Raw genomic sequence first — 21776 nt, forward strand, 5'->3', positions numbered from 1 at the left:
CACGCCCAAGAGGTCATTAACCCCTGACAGTAATTAATTAACTAAATCTTAATTAATTACCTGGCGCTAATAACCATTAATTAACGAACCATTAATTAATAACCCCATTAATCACCCCAGCCCCTCTCATTACCCCCTTGACCACCCCCAGGGCGCTAATTAAGCCATTAATTAATTAATTAACAACGCCAGTTAATAAATTTTCCTTTATTTAACAAAACCCCCCCGGGCCCCTCCCCCGCCCCGAACCCCGGGTCACTTCCGGGTTAGGCCACGCCCACTCCCTCCTTAGACCACGCCCATTTCTGCACAGCGCCGCGGACTTCCGGGCTAGGCCACGCCCCCGCTGTTGGCGCCCCCTGGCGGGCTGGAGGTGCGATGACGTCATTTCTCCTTCGGAGGGGGCCTGGGGGGAGGGGGAGAACCAGTAAGGACCAGTACAAACCAGTATAAACCAGTAAGGACCAGTATAAACCAGTACGGACCAGTACAAACCAGTACGGACCAGTATGGACCAGTACGGACCAGTACAAACCAGTACGGACCAGTATGGACCAGTACGGACCGGTATAAACCAGTACGGACCGGTACGGACCAGTACGGACCGGTATGGACCAGTATAAACCAGTAAGGACCAGTATAAACCAGTATGGACCAGTATGGACCAGCCCCTCCCAGTTTAACCCAGTATAAACCAGTTCCACTTTTCCCCCCCAAAATCCCCATTTTTCACCCCAAAATCCCCATTTTTGTGCTGAAATCTCCCCGATTTTCCCTCCCAGTATAACCCAGTATAAACCAGTATAACCCAGTCCCTCCAGTATAAACCAGTCCCCTTTTACCCCTCCAAAAATTCCATTTTTTCACCCCAAAATCCCATTTTTCCCCCCTAAAATCTCCATTTTGGTGCCAAAATCTACTGGATTTTTCCCCCCAGTCCCCCCCAGCCCCTCCAGTACAAACCAGTATAACCCAGTAAAACCCAGTCCCTCCCAGTCCCTTTTTAACCCGTAAAATCCCCGTTTTCCCCCCCAAAATCCCCATTTTTCACCCCAAAATCTCCATTTTTGTGCTGAAACCTCCCATTTTTCCCCTCCCAGTCCCTCCCAGTACAAACCAGTACAACCCAGTAAAACCCAGTCCCTCCCAGTCCCCTCTTAACCCCTAAAATTTCCATTTTCACCCCCAAAACCTCCATTTTCACCCCTAAAATCCCCATTTTTCACCCCAAAATCCCCATTTTTCACCCAAAACCTCCCAGATTTGTCCCCCCCAGTCCCCCCCAGTATAACCAGTATAACCCAGTCCCCTTTTAACCCCCAAAGTCCCCATTTTCACCCATAAAATCCCATTTTTCACCCTAAAATCCCCATTTTTGTGCTGAAATCTCCCAGATTTTTCCCCCCCAGCCCCCCCCAGTACATCCCAGTCCCTCCCAGTATAACCCAGTATAACCCAGTCCCCTTTTAACCCCCAAAATCCCCATTTTCCCCCCCAAAGTCCCCATTTTCCCCCCAAAGTCCCCATTTTTGTGCCAAAACCTCCCGGATTTCCCCCCCCCAGTCCCTCCCAGTATATTCCAGTCCCTCCCAGTATAACCCAGTCCCTCCCAGTATAACCCAGTCTCCTTTTAACCCCCAAAATTCCCATTTTCCCCCCCAAAATCCCCATTTTTCACCCCAAAATCCCCATTTTCCCCCATAAAATCCCCATTTTTCACCCCAAAATCCCAATTTTTCACCCAAAACCTCCCAGATTTTTCCCCCCCAGCCCCTCCCAGTATATCCCAGTCCCTCCCAGTATAACCCAGTATAACCCAGTCCCCTTTTAACCCCCAAAATCCCCATTTTCCCCCCAAAGTCCCCATTTTTGTGCCAAAACCTCCCGGATTTCCCCCCCCCAGTCCCTCCCAGTATAACCCAGTATAACCCAGTATAACCCAGTATAACCCAGTCCCCCTTTTAACCCCCAAAGTCCCCATTTTCACCCATAAAATCCCCATTTTTCACCCCAAAATCCCCATTTTTGTGCTGAAATCTCCCAGATTTTTCCCCCCCAGCCCCTCCCAGTATATCCCAGTCCCTCCCAGTATAACCCAGTATAACTCAGTTCCCTTTTAACCCCCAAAATCCCCATTTTCCCCCCCAAAGTCCCCATTTTCCCCCCAAAGTCCCCATTTTTGTGCCAAAACCTCCCGGATTTCCCCCCCCCAGTCCCTCCCAGTATATTCCAGTCCCTCCCAGTATAACCCAGTCCCTCCCAGTATAACCCAGTCTCCTTTTAACCCCCAAAATTCCCATTTTCCCCCCCAAAATCCCCATTTTTCACCCCAAAATCCCCATTTTCCCCCATAAAATCCCCATTTTTCACCCCAAAATCCCAATTTTTCACCCAAAACCTCCCAGATTTTTCCCCCCCAGCCCCTCCCAGTATATCCCAGTCCCTCCCAGTATAACCCAGTATAACCCAGTCCCCTTTTAACCCCCAAAATCCCCATTTTCCCCCCAAAGTCCCCATTTTTGTGCCAAAACCTCCCGGATTTCCCCCCCCCAGTCCCTCCCAGTATAACCCAGTATAACCCAGTATAACCCAGTATAACCCAGTCCCCTTTTAACCCCCAAAGTCCCCATTTTCACCCATAAAATCCCCATTTTTCACCCCAAAATCCCCATTTTTGTGCTGAAATCTCCCAGATTTTTCCCCCCCAGCCCCTCCCAGTATATCCCAGTCCCTCCCAGTATAACCCAGTATAACTCAGTTCCCTTTTAACCCCCAAAATTCCCATTTTCCCCCCCAAAGTCCCCATTTTCCCCCTAAAATCTCCATTTTTGTGCCAAAACCTCCCGGATTTTCCCCCCCCAGTCCCTCCCAGTATATCCCAGTCCCTCCCAGTATAACCCAGTCCCCTTTTAACCCCCAAAATCCCCATTTTCCCCCCCAAATCCCCATTTTCCCCCATAAAATCCCCATTTTTCACCCCAAAATCTCCATTTTTGTGCTGAAATCTCCCGGATTTTTCCCCCCCGTCCATCCCAGTATAACCCAGTATAACCCAGTACAAACCAGTCCCCTTTTAACCCCCTAAAATCCCCATTTTTCACCCCAAAATCCCCATTTTTGTGCCAAAACCTCCCGGATTTCCCCCCCCAGTATATCCCAGTCCCTCCCAGTATATCCCAGTAGGGCCCGGTCACCGGTAGACGCCGACGACGACGGCGTGGTCCCTCTCGTAGGGCTCCAGGGTCAGCTGCTCCTGCGGCTTCATCCTCTCGGCCGTCATCTTCCTCACCTCGCCCGCGAACACCGCCTCGGCCGGCGCCGTCGAGTCGATGCAGTTCGCCTGCGCCACCACGACACAAACCGGTTGGGGCCGGCTGGAACCGGTTTGGGCCGGCTGGGACCGGCTAGATACCGGCTGGGACCGGTTAGATACTGGCTGGGACCGCCTTGGGACCAGTCTGAACCAGCTAGAACCGGTTTGGGACCAGTCTGAACCGGTTTGGGCCGGCTGGATAGCGACTAGATACCGGCCGGAGCCGGCTAGATACCGGCTGGAACCGGTTAGATACCGGCTGGGACCAGCTTGGGACCAGTCTGAACCGGTTTGGGACCAGTCTGAACCAGTTTGGGCCGGCTGGATAGCGACTAGATAGCGGCTGGAGCCGGCTGGGACCGGCTGGAACCGGTTAGATACTGGCTGGGACCGGCTTGGGACCAGTCTGAACCGGTCTGGGACCAGTCTGAACCGGTTTGGGACCAGTCTGAACCGGTTTGGGCCGGCTGGATAGCGACTAGATAGCGGCTGGAGCCGGCTGGGACCGGCTGGAACCGGTTAGATACCGGCTGGAGCCGGCTGGGACCAGTCTGAACCGGTTTGGGACCAGTCTGAACCGGTTAGAACCGGTTTGGGACCAGTCTGAACCGGTTTGGGCTGGCTGGATAGCGACTAGATAGCGGCCAGAGCCGGCTGGGCCTGGTTTTGGGCCAGTCTAAACCAATTAGAACCGGTTTGGGACCAGTCTGAACCAGTTTGAGCCAGTTTGAGCTGGCTGGAACCGGCTGGAACCGGTTTGGGACCAGTCTGAACCGGTTTGGGACCAGTCTGAACCAGTTAGAACTGGTTTGGGAGCAGTCTGAACCAGTTTGAGCTGGCTGGAACTGGTTTGGGACCAGTCTGGGACCAGCTGGAACCGGTTTGGGCTGGCTGAAACCGGCTGGAACCGGCTGGAACCAGCTGGATACCAGCTGGAACCGGTTTGGGACCAGTCTGAACCAGTTTGGGACCAGTTTGAACCAGTTTAAACCAGTTTGGGACCAGTTAGAACCTGTTTGTGACTGGTTAGAACTGGTTTGAGCCAGCTGGAACCGGTTAGATACCGGCTGGAACGGGTTTGAGCTGGCTGGAACCGGTTTGGGACCAGTTTGGGACTGGTTAGAACCAGTTAGAACCAGTCTGAACTGGGTTGGGACCAGTGAGAACCAGTTAGATAATGGCTGGAACCAGTTTGGGACCAGTCTGAGCTGGTTTGGGACCAGTCTGAGCCGGTTTGGGACCAGTCTAAACCGGTTTGGGACTAGTTAGAACCAGTTAGAACTGGTTTGGGACCAGTTAGAACCGGTTAGATACCAGCTTGAACTAGTTAGAACCAGTTTGGGACCAGTTAAAACCGGTTTGGGACTGGTTAGAACTGGGTTGGGACCAGTGAGAACCAGTTAGAACCGGTGTGGGACCAGACTGAACCGGTTAGGAACCAGTTAGAACCAGTTTGAGCCCCTTGAAACTGGTTAGAAGCAGTTAAATCCCAGTTAGATCCCAGCTAGAACCAGTTTGAGCCCAGTTAGAACCAGTTAAATCCCAGTCAGAACCAGTTAGATCCCAGTCAGAACCAGTTTGAACCAGTCAGAACCAGTCAGATCCCAGTTAGAACCAGTTACAACCAGTTCAAACCAGCTAGAATTGGTTGAAACCAGTTGGTTTATACTGCTCTGTACTGGTTTGTACTGGTTTATACTGGTCCATACTGGTCCATACTGGTCCGTACTGGTCCGTACTGGTCCATACTGGTCTGTACTGGTCGGTACTGGTTTATACTGGTCCGTACCGGTCCGTACTGGTTTTTTCCCGTCCGTACTGGTTTATACTGGTCTATACTGGTCCGTACTGGTTTATACTGGTCCGTACCGGTCCCTACTGGTCCATACTGGTCCATACTGGTCCGTACTGGTCTGTACTGGTTTATACTGGTCCATACTGGTCCGTACTGGTCTGTACTGGTCCATACTGGTCCGTACTGGTTTATACTGGTCCGTACCGGTCCATACTGGTTTATACTGGTTTATACTGGTCCATACTGGTCCGTACTGGTTTATACTGGTCCGTACCGGTCCGTATTGGTTTATACTGGTTTATACTGGTCCGTACTGGTTTATACTGGTCCATACTGGTCCGTACTGGTCTCTAACTGGTCCGTACTGGTTTATACTGGTCCGTACCGGTCCATACTGGTCTCTAACTGGTCCATCCTGGTCCGTACCGGTTTATACTGGTCCATACTGGTTTATACTGGTCCGTGCTGGCCGGTACCTTGATGGAGATGAGGAAGTGCCCCCCGCAGCGCAGGAAGTGATGCGCGTTCAGCGCCACGATGCGCGTCTGGTCCGGCTGCGCCACGTCCGCGAAGATCACGTCCACCATGCCTGGGAAAGGGGGGGGACAAAAACCGGGATTGGCCCAAAATGTCCCAAATTTATCCCAAAATTGTCCCGGAATCCTGGAGAGAAACCCGAAATTCCAACCAAAATCCTCAAAATTCCCACGAAATTCCAGCCAGGAACTCAAAATTCCCATAAAATTTCAGCTCCACCAAGGTCACGTCCACCAGGCCTGGGGGAAAAAATGGGATTATCCCAAAATATCCCAAATTTATCCCAAAATTAACCTGGAATTCTGGAGAAAACCCAAAATTCCAGACAAAAACCTCAAAATTCCCATGAAATTCCCACAAAATTCCAGCCAGGAACTCAAAATATCCCAAAATTTCAAGCCCATGAAGATCACGTCCACCATGGCCGGGGGAAAAAAATGGGATTGGCCCAAAATATCCCAAATTTATCCCAAAATCATCCCGGAATTCCTGACAAAAACCAGGAATTTCAACCAAAATCCTCAAAATTCCAACAAAATTCCAGCCAGGAACTCAAAATATCCCCAAAATTTCAAGCCCATGAAGATCGCGTCATCCATGACTGAGGAGGGGGGAAAACCTGGGATTGGCCCAAATTATCCCAAATTTATCCCAAAATTATCCCGGAATTCTGGAGAAAACCCAAAATTCCAGACAAAAACCCCAAAATTCCCATGAAATTCCCACAGAATTCCAGCCAGGAACTCAAAATTCCCATAAAATATCAAGGCCATGAAGATCACGTCCACCAGGCCTGGGGGCAAAAAACGGGATTGGCCCAAAATGTCCCAAATTTATCCCAAAATTATCCCAGAATTCTGGAGAAAAACCCAAAATTCCAACCAAAATCCTCAAAATTCCCCCAAAATTCCCCCAAAATTCCAGCCAGGAACTCAAAATTCCTGACGGGATCCCAAAATTCTTTCCAAAAACCCCAGAATTCTTTTTCAGAACCCCAAAATTCCATCCGGGAACCCAAAATTCCCGATGGGACCCCAAAATTCCTCTCCAGGAACCCAAAACTCCATCCAGGAACCCAAAATTCTCCCAAAATCCACTTCCAGGACACCCCAGAACCTCCAGAACCTTCTCCAGAACTTCCAAATCACCTCAAGAATCCCCCAAATTTTGGACAATCCCAAAATTTTGTTCCCAGGACCCCAAAACCACCTCAAGCCCCGCCCAGGGCACCCCAAAACCTCCAGAACCTTCTCCAGAACCTTCTCCAGAACCTTCTCCAGAACCACCAAATCAACTCAAGAGTCCCCAAAAATTTCGGCAATCCCAAAATTCTTCTCCAGGACCCCAAAACCACCTCAAGCCCCACCCAGGACACCCCGAAATCTCCAGAACCTTCTCCAGAACCTTCTCCCACCACCCCAAATGTCCCCAAATGTCCCCAGATGTCCCCCCAAGGTTTCAGAACCTCCCAAAATTTCCAGGAGACCCCAAAACCACCTCAAGTCCCACCCAAGACACTCCAGAACCTCCAGAACCTTCTCCAGAACCTTCTCCCACCACCCCAAATGTCCCCAGATTGTCCCCAAATGTCCCCCCAGGGTTTCAGAACCTCCCAAAATTTCCAGGAGACCCCAAAATTCTTCTCCAGGACCCCAAAACCACCTCAAGCCCCACCCAGGACACCCCAAAACCTTCCTGAGACACTTCCAGAACCTCCTCCAGAACCTCCAGAACCTTCTCCAGAACTTCCAAATCAACTCAAGAGTCCCCAAAATTTTGGACAATCCCAAAGTTCTTCTCCAGGACCCCAAAACCACCTCAAGCCCCACCCAGGGCACCCCAGAACCTCCAGAACCTTCTCCAGAACCTTCAGAACCTTCTCCAGAACCCTGTCCCACCACCCCAGCTGTCCCTGGGCGTGTCCCGGGCGTGTCCCCCCCGGCCCCGCCCCCGGGGCACTGACCAATCAGCATGCGGTACTTGTGGGGGTGCCGCGCGTCCTCGATGACGGGCACCACGTTCGTTCTCTTCTTGGCCACGTTGAGCAGGTCCCGGCCCGAGCGGTGCGAGAACTCCACGGCGTACACCACGCCCTCCTGGGGACACCGGGGACACCGCCGTCACCCGGGGGCCACCGGGGGACACCCGGGGGCCACCAGAGGTCATGAGATGTCACCCGAGTTCTCCAAGGTCACCCAAGGTCACCAAGGTCCACCCAAGGTCATCCAAAGGTCTCTGGAGGTGCCACCACGGGACGGTCCCAGGAGCTTGGGGACACCTTGGGGACACCTTGGTGACGTCACCATGGAGCTCCAGGGCCACCCCAAGGGCACCAAAGGTCACCAGGTGTCACCAAAGGTCATGAGACGTCACCCGAGTTCTCCAAGGTCACCCAAGGTCACCAATGTCCACCCGAGGTCTCTGGAGGTGCCACCACTGGTCGGTCCCAGGAGCTTGGGGACACCTTGGGGACACCTTGGGGACACCTCCAGGGCCACCCCAGGGTCACCAAAGGTCACCAGGTGTGCCCAGGAGCTTGGGGACACCAGGTGAGCCCTTGGTGACGTCACCATGGAGCTCCAGGGCCACCCCCAGGGCACCAAAGGTCACCAGGGGTCACCAAAGGTCATGAGATGTCACCCGAGTTCTCCAAGGTCACCCAAGGTCACCAAAGTCCACCCAAGGTCACCCAAAGGTCTCTGGAGGTGCCACCACTGGACGGTCCCAGGAGCTTGGGGACACCTTGGGGACACCTTGGTGACGTCACCATGGAGCTCCAGGGCCACCCCCAGGGCACCAAAGGTCACCAGGTGTCACCAAAGGTCATGAGATGTCACCCGAGTTCTCCAAGGTCACCCAAGCTCTCTGGAGGTGCCACCACTGGTCGGTCCCAGGAGCTTGGGGACACTTTGAAGACACCTTGGGGACACCTCCAGGGCCACCCCAAGGTCACCCAAGGTCACCAGGGGTCATCAAAGGTCATCAGTCGCCACCCAAGGTCACCCAAGTCCACCCAAGTCCACCTGGAGGTGCCACCTCTGGTCGGTCCCAGGAGCTCGGGGACACCAAAGCGATGCCACCTGGCCCAGGTGAGCCCTTGGTGACGTCACCATGGAGCTCCAGGGCCACCCCAGGGTCACCAAAGGTCACCAGGTGTGCCCAGGTGTGTCTGTACCTGTGCCAGGTGTGTCTGTACCTGTGCCAGGTGTGTCTGTACCTGTGCCATGTGTGTCTGTACCTGTGCCAGGTGTGTGTGTACCTGTGCCAGGTGTGTCTGTGCCTGTGCCAGGTGTGTGTGTACCTGTGCCAGGTGTGTCTGTACCTGTGCCAGGTGTGTGTGTACCTGTGCCAGGTGTGTCTGTGCCTGTGCCAGGTGTGTCTGTACCTGTGCCAGGTGTGTCTGTACCTGTGCCAGGTGTGTGTGTACCTGTGCCAGGTGTGTCTGTACCTGTGCCAGGTGTGTCTGTACCTGTGCCAGGTGTGTGTGTACCTGTGCCAGGTGTGTCTGTACCTGTGCCAGGTGTGTGTGTACCTGTGCCCAGGTGTGTGTGTACCTGTGCCAGGTGTGTCTGTACCTGTGCCAGGTGTGTCTGTACCTGTGCCAGGTGTGTCTGTACCTGTGCCAGGTGTGTCTGTACCTGTGCCCAGGTGTGTCTGTACCTGTGCCAGGTGTGTGTGTACCTGTGCCAGGTGTGTGTGTACCTGTGCCCAGGTGTGTCTGTGCCTGTGCCAGGTGTGTGTGTACCTGTGCCAGGTGTGTCTGTACCTGTGCCAGGTGTGTGTGTACCTGTGCCAGGTGTGTGTGTACCTGTGCCAGGTGTGTCTGTACCTGTGCCAGGTGTGTGTGTACCTGTGCCAGGTGTGTCTGTACCTGTGCCAGGTGTGTCTGTACCTGTGCCAGGTGTGTCTGTGCCTGTGCCAGGTGTGTGTGTACCTGTGCCCAGGTGTGTCTGTACCTGTGCCAGGTGTGTGTGTACCTGTGCCCAGGTGTGTGTGTACCTGTGCCAGGTGTGTGTGTACCTGTGCCCAGGTGTGTCTGTACCTGTGCCCAGGTGTGTGTGTACCTGTGCCAGGTGTGTCTGTACCTGTGCCAGGTGTGTCTGTACCTGTGCCCAGGTGTGTCTGTGCCTGTGCCAGGTGTGTCTGTGCCTGTGCCAGGTGTGTGTGTACCTGTGCCCAGGTGTGTCTGTACCTGTCCCAGGTGTGTGTGTACCTGTGCCAGGTGTGTCTGTACCTGTGCCCAGGTGTGTGTGTACCTGTGCCCAGGTGTGTGTGTGCCTGTGCCAGGTGTGTCTGTACCTGTGCCAGGTGTGTGTGTACCTGTGCCCAGGTGTGTCTGTACCTGTGCCAGGTGTGTCTGTACCTGTGCCAGGTGTGTCTGTACCTGTGCCAGGTGTGTGTGTACCTGTGCCCAGGTGTGTCTGTACCTGTGCCAGGTGTGTGTGTACCTGTGCCAGGTGTGTGTGTACCTGTGCCAGGTGTGTGTGTGCCTGTGCCCAGGTGTGTCTGTACCTGTGCCCAGGTGTGTCTGTACCTGTGCCAGGTGTGCCCAGGTGTGTCTGTACCTGTGCCAGGTGTGTGTGTACCTGTGCCAGGTGTGTGTGTACCTGTGCCAGGTGTGTCTGTGCCTGTGCCAGGTGTGTCTGTACCTGTGCCAGGTGTGTCTGTACCTGTGCCCAGGTGTGTGTGTACCTGTGCCAGGTGTGTGTGTACCTGTGCCAGGTGTGTCTGTACCTGTGCCAGGTGTGTCTGTACCTGTGCCCAGGTGTGTGTGTACCTGTGCCAGGTGTGTCTGTACCTGTGCCAGGTGTGTGTGTACCTGTGCCAGGTGTGTCTGTACCTGTGCCAGGTGTGTCTGTACCTGTGCCAGGTGTGTGTGTACCTGTGCCAGGTGTGTGTGTACCTGTGCCAGGTGTGTCTGTACCTGTGCCAGGTGTGTGTGTACCTGTGCCAGGTGTGTGTGTACCTGTGCCCAGGTGTGTCTGTACCTGTCCCAGGTGTGTCTGTACCTGTGCCCAGGTGTGTCTGTGCCTGTGCCAGGTGTGTCTGTACCTGTGCCAGGTGTGTGTGTACCTGTGCCAGGTGTGTGTGTACCTGTGCCCAGGTGTGTCTGTGCCTGTGCCAGGTGTGTCTGTACCTGTGCCAGGTGTGTCTGTGCCTGTGCCAGGTGTGTGTGTACCTGTGCCCAGGTGTGTCTGTACCTGTGCCCAGGTGTGTCTGTGCCTGTGCCAGGTGTGTGTGTACCTGTGCCAGGTGTGTGTGTACCTGTGCCCAGGTGTGTCTGTACCTGTGCCCAGGTGTGTCTGTGCCTGTGCCAGGTGTGTCTGTGCCTGTGCCAGGTGTGCCCAGGTGTGTCTGTACCTGTGCCAGGTGTGTGTGTACCTGTGCCAGGTGTGTCTGTACCTGTGCCAGGTGTGTCTGTACCTGTGCCCAGGTGTGTCTGTACCTGTGCCAGGTGTGTCTGTACCTGTGCCCAGGTGTGTCTGTACCTGTGCCAGGTGTGTGTGTACCTGTGCCAGGTGTGTCTGTGCCTGTGCCAGGTGTGTGTGTACCTGTGCCCAGGTGTGTCTGTACCTGTGCCAGGTGTGTCTGTACCTGTGCCCAGGTGTGTCTGTACCTGTGCCAGGTGTGTGTGTACCTGTGCCCAGGTGTGTCTGTACCTGTGCCAGGTGTGTGTGTACCTGTGCCAGGTGTGTGTGTGCCTGTGCCAGGTGTGTCTGTACCTGTGCCCAGGTGTGTCTGTACCTGTGCCAGGTGTGCCCAGGTGTGTCTGTACCTGTGCCAGGTGTGTGTGTACCTGTGCCAGGTGTGTGTGTACCTGTGCCAGGTGTGTCTGTACCTGTGCCCAGGTGTGTGTGTACCTGTGCCAGGTGTGTGTGTACCTGTGCCAGGTGTGTCTGTGCCTGTGCCCAGGTGTGTGTGTACCTGTGCCAGGTGTGTGTGTACCTGTGCCAGGTGTGTCTGTACCTGTGCCAGGTGTGTCTGTACCTGTCCCAGGTGTGTCTGTACCTGTCCCAGGTGTGTCTGTACCTGTGCCAGGTGTGTCTGTGCCTGTGCCAGGTGTGTGTGTACCTGTGCCAGGTGTGTCTGTACCTGTGCCATGTGTGTCTGTACCTGTGCCCAGGTGCGTCTGTACCTGTCCCAGGTGTGTGTGTACCTGTGCCAGGTGTGTGTGTACCTGTGCCAGGTGTGTCTGTACCTGTGCCAGGTGTGTCTGTACCTGTGCCAGGTGTGTGTGTACCTGTGCCAGGTGTGTCTGTACCTGTGCCCAGGTGTGTCTGTACCTGTCCCAGGTGTGTGTGTACCTGTGCCAGGTGTGTGTGTACCTGTGCCAGGTGTGTCTGTACCTGTGCCCAGGTGTGTCTGTACCTGTGCCAGGTGTGTGTGTACCTGTGCCAGGTGTGTCTGTACCTGTGCCCAGGTGTGTCTGTACCTGTGCCAGGTGTGTGTGTACCTGTGCCAGGTGTGTCTGTACCTGTGCCAGGTGTGTCTGTACCTGTGCCAGGTGTGTGTGTACCTGTGCCAGGTGTGTCTGTACCTGTGCCAGGTGTGTCTGTACCTGTGCCCAGGTGTGTCTGTACCTGTGCCCAGGTGTGTGTGTACCTGTGCCAGGTGTGTCTGTACCTGTGCCAGGTGTGCCCAGGTGTGTCTGTACCTGTGCCAGGTGTGTCTGTACCTGTGCCAGGTGTGTGTGTACCTGTCCCAGGTGTGTGTGTACCTGTGCCAGGTGTGCCCAGGTGTGCCCAGGTGTGTCTGTACCTGTGCCCAGGTGTGTGTGTACCTGTGCCAGGTGTGTCTGTACCTGTGCCAGGTGTGTCTGTACCTGTGCCCAGGTGTGTGTGTACCTGTGCCAGGTGTGTCTGTACCTGTGCCAGGTGTGTGTGTACCTGTGCCAGGTGTGCCCAGGTGTGCCCAGGTGTGTCTGTACCTGTGCCCAGGTGTGTCTGTACCTGTGCCAGGTGTGTGTGTACCTGTGCCAGGTGTGCCCAGGTGTGTCTGTACCTGTGCCAGGTGTGTGTGTACCTGTGCCAGGTGTGTCTGTACCTGTGCCAGGTGTGCCCAGGTGTGTCTGTACCTGTGCCAGGTGTGTCTGTACCTGTGCCAGGTGTGTGTGTACCTGTGCCCAGGTGTGTGTGTACCTGTCCCAGGTGTGTGTGTACCTGTGCCCAGGTGTGTGTGTACCTGTGCCCAGGTGTGTCTGTACCTGTGCCCAGGTGTGCCCAGGTGTGTCTGTACCTGTGCCAGGTGTGTCTGTACCTGTGCCAGGTGTGTCTGTACCTGTGCCAGGTGTGTGTGTACCTGTGCCAGGTGTGTCTGTACCTGTGCCAGGTGTGTGTGTACCTGTGCCCAGGTGTGTGTGTACCTGTGCCAGGTGTGTCTGTACCTGTGCCAGGTGTGTCTGTACCTGTGCCAGGTGTGTGTGTACCTGTGCCAGGTGTGTCTGTACCTGTGCCAGGTGTGTCTGTACCTGTGCCAGGTGTGTGTGTACCTGTGCCAGGTGTGTCTGTACCTGTGCCCAGGTGTGTCTGTACCTGTGCCAGGTGTGTGTGTACCTGTGCCAGGTGTGTCTGTACCTGTGCCAGGTGTGCCTGTACCTGTGCCAGGTGTGTGTGTACCTGTGCCCAGGTGTGTCTGTACCTGTGCCAGGTGTGTGTGTACCTGTGCCCAGGTGTGTGTGTACCTGTGCCAGGTGTGTCTGTGTCTGTGCCCAGGTGTGTGTGTACCTGTGCCAGGTGTGTGTGTACCTGTGCCAGGTGTGTCTGTACCTGTGCCAGGTGTGTGTGTACCTGTGCCAGGTGTGTGTGTACCTGTGCCAGGTGTGTCTGTGCCTGTGCCAGGTGTGTCTGTACCTGTGCCCAGGTGTGTCTGTGCCTGTGCCAGGTGTGTCTGTACCTGTGCCCAGGTGTGTGTGTACCTGTGCCCAGGTGTGTCTGTACCTGTGCCCAGGTGTGTCTGTGCCTGTGCCAGGTGTGTCTGTACCTGTGCCAGGTGTGTGTGTACCTGTGCCAGGTGTGTCTGTACCTGTGCCAGGTGTGTCTGTACCTGTGCCAGGTGTGTGTGTACCTGTGCCCAGGTGTGTCTGTGCCTGTGCCAGGTGTGTCTGTACCTGTGCCAGGTGTGTCTGTACCTGTGCCAGGTGTGTTACCTGTGCCAGGTGTGCCCAGGTGTGTGTTACCTGTCCCAGGTGTGTCTGTACCTGTGCCAGGTGTGTGTCACAGTGCCCAGGTGTGTCTGTACCTGTGCCAGGTGTGTCTGTACCTGTCCCAGGTGTGTCTGTACCTGTGCCAGGTGTGTCTGTACCTGTGCCAGGTGTGTCTGTACCTGTGCCAGGTGTGTCTGTACCTGTGCCAGGTGTGTCTGTACCTGTGCCCAGGTGTGTCTGTACCTGTCCCAGGTGCCCCGTACCTGCCCCACGATGTCGGACACGTGGCTGACGGTGGTGCCCGAGGCGGCGCCCAGGTACAGCACCCGCGCCCCCGGCCGGATGTGGATGCGGTCGATGCCGCCCAGGATGGCGGCGGCCAGCTTGGAGCGGAACGGGTTCCAGGCGCGGTACTCCACCGAGGCCTCGCCCTCCTGCAACCAGTACAGACCAGTAAGGACCAGTATGGAGTGATACAGACCAGTATAAACCAGCATAAACCAGTACAGACTGCTATAGACCAGTATAATCCCCTATAGACCAGTATAACCCAGCTTGGAGCGGAACGGGTTCCAGGCGCGGTACTGCACCGAGGCCTCGCCCTCCTGAAACCAGTACAAACCAGTATAAACCAGTATGAACCAGTATGAACCAGTATAGACCAGTATACACCAGTATAGACTGCTATAGACCAGTATAAACCACTATAGACCAGTATAACCCAGCTTGGAGCGGAACGGGTTCCAGGCGCGGTACTCCACCGAGGCCTCGCCCTCCTGCAACCAGTACAGACCAGTAAGGACCAGTATGGAGTGATACAGACCAGTATAAACCAGTATAAACCAGTACAGACTGTTATAGACCAGTATAAACCACTATAGACCAGTATAACCCAGCTTGGAGCGGAACGGGTTCCAGGCGCGGTACTGCACCGAGGCCTCGCCCTCCTGCAACCAGTACAGACCAGTATAAACCAGTAAGGACCAGTATGGACCAGTAAGGACCAGTATAGACTGCTATAGACCAGTATAAACCACTATAGACCAGTATAAACCACTATACACCAGTATAAGCCAGCTTGGAGCGGAACGGGTTCCAGGCGCGGTACTCCACCGAGGCCTCGCCCTCCTGCAACCAGTACAGACCAGTAAGGACCAGTATGGACCAGTATGGACCAGTATAAACCAGTATAGACTGCTATAGACCAGTATAACCCACTATAGACCAGTATAACCCAGCTTGGAGCGGAACGGGTTCCAGGCGCGGTACTGCACCGAGGCCTCGCCCTCCTGCAACCAGTATAAACCAGTAAGGACCAGTATGAACTAGTACAGGCTGATACAGACCAGTATAAACCAGTAAGGACCAGTGTGAACTGGTATGGACCACATAATCCACTATAAACCAGTATAAACCAGTATAAACCAGTATAAACTGCGATAAACCAGTATAAACTGCGATAAACCAGTATAAACCACTACAAGCTGCTATAAACCAGTATAAACCAGTATAAACTGCTACAAACCGCTGTAAACCAGTATAAACCAGTATAAACCAGTATAAACCAGTATAAACCAGTATAAACCACTATAATCCACTACAAACCAGTATAAACTGCGACAAACCAGTATAAACCAGTATAAATGAGTGTAAGCTGCTATAAACCAGTATAAACTGTGATAAACCAGTATAAACCAGTATAAACTGTGATAAACCACTATAAACCAGTATAAACTGCAATAAACCAGTATAAACCAGTGTAAGCTGCTATAAACCAGTATAAACTGTGATAAACCAGTATAAACCAGTATAAACTGCTATAAACCGCTATAAACCAGTATAAGCCAGTACAAACTGCTATAAACCGCTATAAACCAGTATAAACTGTGATAAACCAGTATAAGCCAGTATAAACCAGTATAAACTGCTATAAACCACTATAAACCAGTTTAAACCAGTATGGGCCACTCTAAACCAGCATAAACCGGTACAGACCAGTCTAAACCAGTCTAAACCAGTTTGGACTGGAACAGCTTCCAGGCATGGTAAGCCACCGAGGCCTTGCCCTCCTGCACCAGTACAGACCAGTATGGACCAGTACAGACCAGTATGGACCAGTATGCACCAGTACAGACCAGTATGGACCAGTACAGACCAGTATGCACCAGTACAGACCAGTATGCACCAGTACAGACCAGTATGGACCAGTACAGACCAGTATGCACCAGTACAGACCAGTATGCACCAGTACAGACCAGTATGGACCAGTACAGACCAGTACAGACCAGTATGGACCAGTACAGACCAGTATGGACCAGTATGCACCAGTACAGACCAGTATGGACCAGTACAGACCAGTACAGACCAGTATGGACCAGTACAGACCAGTACAGACCAGTATGCACCAGTACAGACCAGTATGGACCAGTACAGACCAGTACAGACCAGTACGGACCAGTACAGACCAGTAAAAGCCACCACAGACCTCTATAGACCAGTATAAACCACTATAAACCAGTAGGGACCAATGCTGACCAGTATAAACTGGTGTAAGTCAGTAAGGACCAGTATAAACCAGTATGGACCAGCATAAACCAGTATGGATTGGTATAGACCAGTATGGACCAGCATAAACTAGTATGGATTACTACGGACTGGTATGGACCAGAATAAACCAATATAGACCAGTATGGACCAGTACGGACCAGTATAAACCGGTATGGACCAACATGGACCAGTATCAACTGCTACGGACCAGTACAGACCAGTACAAACCAGTATGGATCACTAATCCCAGTCCCTCCCCGTATAAACCAGTCCCTCCCAGTCCCCCCCAGTATCCCCAGTCCCATTCCCAGTACAAACCAGTCCCTCCCAGTACAAACCAGTATCCCCAGTCCCTCCCAGTCCCTCCCAGTACAAACCAGTCCCGCCCAGTATAACCCAGTCCCATTCCCAGTCCCTCCCAGTACAAATCAGTCCCCCCAGTCCTGTTCCCAGTCCCTCCCAGTCCCATTCCCAGTCCCCCCAGTCCCTCCCAGTACAAACCAGTACAAACCAGTGCCATCCCAGTGCCCCACCTCCACGCTGATCCGTTTCTCACCGTACACCGTTCCCAGTCCCCCCCAGTCCCTCCCAGTACAAACCAGTCCCATTCCCAGTCCCCCCCAGTACAAACCAGTTCCTCCCAGTCCCTCCCAGTACAAACCAGTCCCATTCCCAGTCCCCCCCAGTACAAACCAGTTCCTCCCAGTCCCTCCCAGTCCCTCCCAGTACAAACCAGTGCCATCCCAGTGCCCCACCTCCACGCTGATCCGTTTCTCGCCGTACACCGTTCCCAGTCCCCCCCAGTACAAACCAGTCCCGTTCCCAGTCCGTCCCAGTACAAACCAGTCCCTCCCAGTATCCCCACCTCCACGCTGATCCGTTTCTCGCCGTACACCGACTCTCCCGGCACCAGGTTCCGCGTCACCAGCGCGTCCTCGCGGCCACGGCAGATGAACACACCTGGACAGGTGAGCGACACGTGAGCGACAGGTGAGAGATCTAATGTACACCTGGGACACACCTGGGACACACCTGGGACACACCTGGGACAGGTGAGCGACAGGTGAGCGACAGGTGAGACACCTGAGAGATCTAATGTACACCTGGACAGGTGAGCGACACGTGAGCGACAGGTGAGAGATCTAATGTACACCTGAGACACACCTGGGACACACCTGGGACAGGTGAGAGATCTAATGTACACCTGAGACACACCTGGGACACACCTGGGACAGGTGAGAGATCTAATGTACACCTGGGACACACCTGGGACAGGTGAGAGATCTAATGTACACCTGGGACACACCTGGGACAGGTGAGCGACAGGTGAGACACCTGAGAGATCTAATGTACACCTGGACAGGTGAGCGACACGTGAGTGACAGGTGAGAGATGTAATGTACACCTGAGACACACCTGGGACAGGTGAGGGACAGGTGAGACACCTGAGGTACACCTGGGACAGGTGAGAGATCTAATGTACACCTGGGACACACCTGGGACAGGTGAGCGACACGTGAGAGACCTGAGAGACACCTGAGACACCTGAGACACACCTGGGACACAACTGGGACACACCTGGGACAGGTGAGAGATCTGACACACACCTGGGACAGGTGAGAGATCTGACACACACCTGGACAGGTGAGAGATCTGACACACACCTGGACAGGTGAGAGATCTGACACACACCTGGACAGGTGAGAGATCTGACACACACCTGGACAGGTGAGAGATCTGACACACACCTGGACAGGTGAGAGATCTGACACACACCTGGACAGGTGAGGGACAGGTGAGAGATCTGACACACACCTGGGACAGGTGAGAGATCTGACACACACCTGGGACAGGTGAGGGACACGTGGGACACAGGTGAGACACCTGAGGTACACCTGAGATACACGTGGGACACACCTGGGACAAGTGAGGGACAGGTGGGACAGGTGAGACACCTGAGAGACACCTGAGAGATCTAACACACACCTGGGACACACCTGGGACAGGTGAGACACACCTGAGAGACCTAATGTACACCTGGGACACACCTGGGACAGGTGAGAGATACCTGAGATACACCTGAGATACACGTGGGACACACCTGGGACAAGTGAGGGACAGGTGGGACAGGTGAGACACCTGAGAGACACCTGAGAGATCTAACACACACCTGGGATACACCTGGGACAGGTGAGAGATACCTGAGATACACCTGAGACACACCTGGACAGGTGAGGGATCGAACATGGGCACACCTGGGCACACCTGGGACCCTCAGCTGCTGCACAGCCCCATCCCCAGTGCCTCCCAGTACAAACCAGTATAAACCAGTTACCCTCGTGCCGGTGCGGCTCCACCCTCACTCCCTCCCAGTGCCTCCCAGTACAAACCAGTATAAACCAGTTACCCTCGTGCCGGTGCGGCTCCACCCTCACTCCCTCCCAGTGCCCCCCAGTACAAACCAGTATAAACCAGTTACCCTCGTGCCGGTGCGGCTCCACCCTCACTCCCTCCCAGTGCCCCCCAGTACAAACCAGTATAAACCAGTTACCCTCATGCCGGTGCGGCTCCACCGTCACTCCCTCCCAGTGCCCCCCAGTGCCCCCCAGTCCCTCCCAGTCCCTCCCAGTATAAACCAGTTACCCTCGTGCCGGTGCGGCTCCACCGTCACTTTCTTCCCGCCTTTGAAGCCGCCGCGGGCCCCGCCCCTGGCCCCGCCCCCTCGGCCTCGGCCACGCCCCCTCGGGCCTCCTCGGGCTCCGCCTCCTCCTCGGGCCACGCCCCCTCCTCTGGCTCCGCCCCCTCCGCGGGCCACGCCCCCTCCGCGGGGCGAGAAACCGGAACCTGCGGGGGGAACTGGGTTATACTGGGAGGGACTGGGAGGGACTGGGAGGGACTGGGGGGGACTGGGAGGGGACTGGGAGGGACTGGGAGGGAACTGGGAGGGACTGGGAGGGACTGGGAGGGAACTGGGAGGGACTGGGAGGGGAACTGGGTTATACTGGGAGGGACTGGGAGGGGAAATGGGTTATACTGGGAGGGAACTGGGAGGGACTGGGAGGGACTGGGAGGGACTGGGTTATACTGGGAGGGACTGGGAGGGACTGGGAGGGACTGGGGGGTACTGGGAGAGACTAGGAGGGACTGGGAGGGACTGGGATCAAACTGGGAGGGACTGGGAGGGACTGGGAGAGACTGGGAGGGACTGGGGGGGACTGGGAGGGACTGGGAGGGACTGGGTTATACTGGGAGGGACTGGGAGGGACTGGGGGGGTACTGGGAGAGACTAGGAGGGACTGGGAGGGACTGGGATCAAACTGGGAGGGACTGGGAGGGACTGGGAGGGACTGGGAGAGACTGGGAGGGACTGGGGGGGACTGGGAGGGACTGGGAGGAGAACTGGGTTATACTGGGAGGGACTGGGAGAGAATTGGGTTATACTGGTTTATACTGGGAGGGAACTGGGGATACCAGGAGGGAACTGGGAGGGACTGGGATGGACTGGGAGGGACTGGGAGGGACAACTGGGACAGAATTGGGTTATACTGGTTTATACTGGGAGGGAACTGGGTTATACTGGGAGGGACTTAGATATACTGGGAGGGACTGGGAGGGGAACTGGGAGAGACTGGGAAGGATCGGTAAGGGAACTGGGATGGACTGGGTTATACTGGGAGGGACTGGGAGGGACCGGGTTATACTGGGATATACTGGGAGGGACTCAGAGGGGAACTGGGAGGGGAACTGGGTTATACTGGGATATACTGGGAGAGGAACTGCATTATACTGGTGTATACTGGGATGTACTGGGTTATACTGGGATGTACTGGGTTATACTGGGAAGGACTGGGCTATACTGGAAGAGAAACTGGGGATACTGGGAGGGAACTGGGAGGGAAATTGGGTTATACTGGGATATACTGGGAGGGGAACTGGGTTATACTGGTATATACTGGGATACACTGGGTTATACTGGGCTATACTGGGAAAAGAACTGCACTATACTGGTTATACTGGTATATATTGGGTTATACTGGGATGGACTGGGATATACTGGGATATACTGGGAGAAGAACTGCGTTATACTGGGATATACTGGGTTATACTGGAATATACTGGAAGGAAAACTGCATTATACTGGTGTATACTGGGATATACTGGGATATACTGGGTTATACTGGGAGGGGAACTGGGTTATACTGGAATATACTGGGACATACTGGGAGGGGAACTGGGCATACTGGGATATACTGGGAGAAGAACTGGGGATACTGGGATGTACTGGGATAGACTGGGAGGGAAACTGGGGATACTGGTTTATACTGGGAGGGCACTGGGGCTCCCAGCGCGGGGGTTACTGGTCCATACTGGTCCATACTGGTTTATACTGGGACTCACCTCTGCCTCGGAAGCCGCCGCGTCCCCCCCGGGGGCTGAAACCTGCGGGGAACTGGTCAGACTGGGAGGGACTGGGAGGGACTGGGAGGGACTGGGAGGGAACTGGGGGGGACTGGGAGGGACTGGGATGGACTGGGATATACTGGGAGGGACTGGGAGGGACTGGGAGGGACTGGGAGGGAACTGGGGGGGACTGGGATATACTGGGAGGGACTGGGATATACTGGGAGGGACTGGGAGGGACTGGGATGGACTGGGGGGGACTGGGGGGGGACTGGGGGGGACTGGGAGGGACTGGGAGGGACTGGGAGGCTCCCAGTGCTCCCAGTTTGGCTCCAGCGCCTCCCCCAGTCCCTCCCAGTATAACCCAGTTACCCCTAGAGCCCTCCCAGTCTCTCCCAGTCCATCCCAGTTCCCTCCCAGTGCTCCCAGTTCAGCTCTGCCTCCATCCCAGTATGGCCCAGACCCCTCCCAGTATATCCCAGTAACCCCCAGTTCCCTCCCAGTGCTCCCAGTCCCATCCCAGTTCCTCCCAGTTTGTCCCAGTTCACCCCTGGCTCCCTCCCAGTTTGTCCCAGTTCCCTCCCAGTCCCATCCCAGTTCCTCCCAGTTTGTCCCAGTCCATCCCAGTTACCCCCAAATCCTCTCCCAGTCCCTCCCAGTCCCCCCCAGTCCCTCCCAGTTCAATCCCAGTCCATTCCCAGCCCCTCCCAGTTCAATCCCAGTCCATTCCCAGTCCCTCCCAGTTCAATCCCAGTCCATTCCCAGTCCCTCCCAGTCCCTCCCAGTCCCCCCCAGTCCCCCCCCAGTCCCTCCCAGTCCCTCCCAGTCCCATTCCCAGTCCCCCCCAGTCCCCCCCAGTCCCTCCCAGTCCCTCCCAGTTTGTCCCAGTTTGTCCCAGTTCCCACCCGGCCTCATCTCGCCGCTTTTCTCCACGCGGGGCTCGCGCGCCTCTGCCGGAACCGGAAGTGACGCCACAATCCGCTTCCCATTCCCAGCCCCGCGCATGCGCCTCCCGCTCCCGACGCTCAAACCCCGCCCCC

General features: G+C 55.1%; 1 protein-coding gene across 1 annotated transcript; it reads right to left on the minus strand.

Annotated features, from left to right (window-relative positions):
- Nucleotides 1–232: 232 nt before the first annotated feature.
- Nucleotides 233–21736, minus strand: FBL (fibrillarin). Its single transcript, XM_064401916.1, has 9 exons — nucleotides 21642–21736; nucleotides 20734–20775; nucleotides 18979–19179; nucleotides 17201–17295; nucleotides 14052–14222; nucleotides 7609–7741; nucleotides 5585–5697; nucleotides 3195–3340; nucleotides 233–406 (listed from the first exon to the last, which is right to left on the minus strand). Exons 1-9 carry the CDS (start codon nucleotides 21649–21651, stop codon nucleotides 385–387), a joined length of 933 nt encoding a protein of 310 aa, XP_064257986.1. The 5' UTR covers nucleotides 21652–21736; the 3' UTR covers nucleotides 233–384.
- Nucleotides 21737–21776: the final 40 nt, after the last annotated feature.

This window comes from Passer domesticus, chromosome 33 (assembly GCF_036417665.1).
Source record: "Passer domesticus isolate bPasDom1 chromosome 33, bPasDom1.hap1, whole genome shotgun sequence".
In the NCBI taxonomy this organism is placed as follows: Eukaryota; Metazoa; Chordata; class Aves; order Passeriformes; family Passeridae; genus Passer; species Passer domesticus.

Excerpts from the sequence above, each read along its gene's own strand:
- FBL (XM_064401916.1), bottom strand. Across the intron at positions 19,180-20,733 it reads CGGCGGCTTCCGAGGCAGAG|GTTCCGGTTTCTCGCCCCGC; the intron begins GTGAGTCCCAGT and ends TTCCCCCCGCAG. Across the intron at positions 5,698-7,608 it reads CAAGTACCGCATGCTGATTG|GCATGGTGGACGTGATCTTC; the intron begins GTCAGTGCCCCG and ends CCCCTTTCCCAG.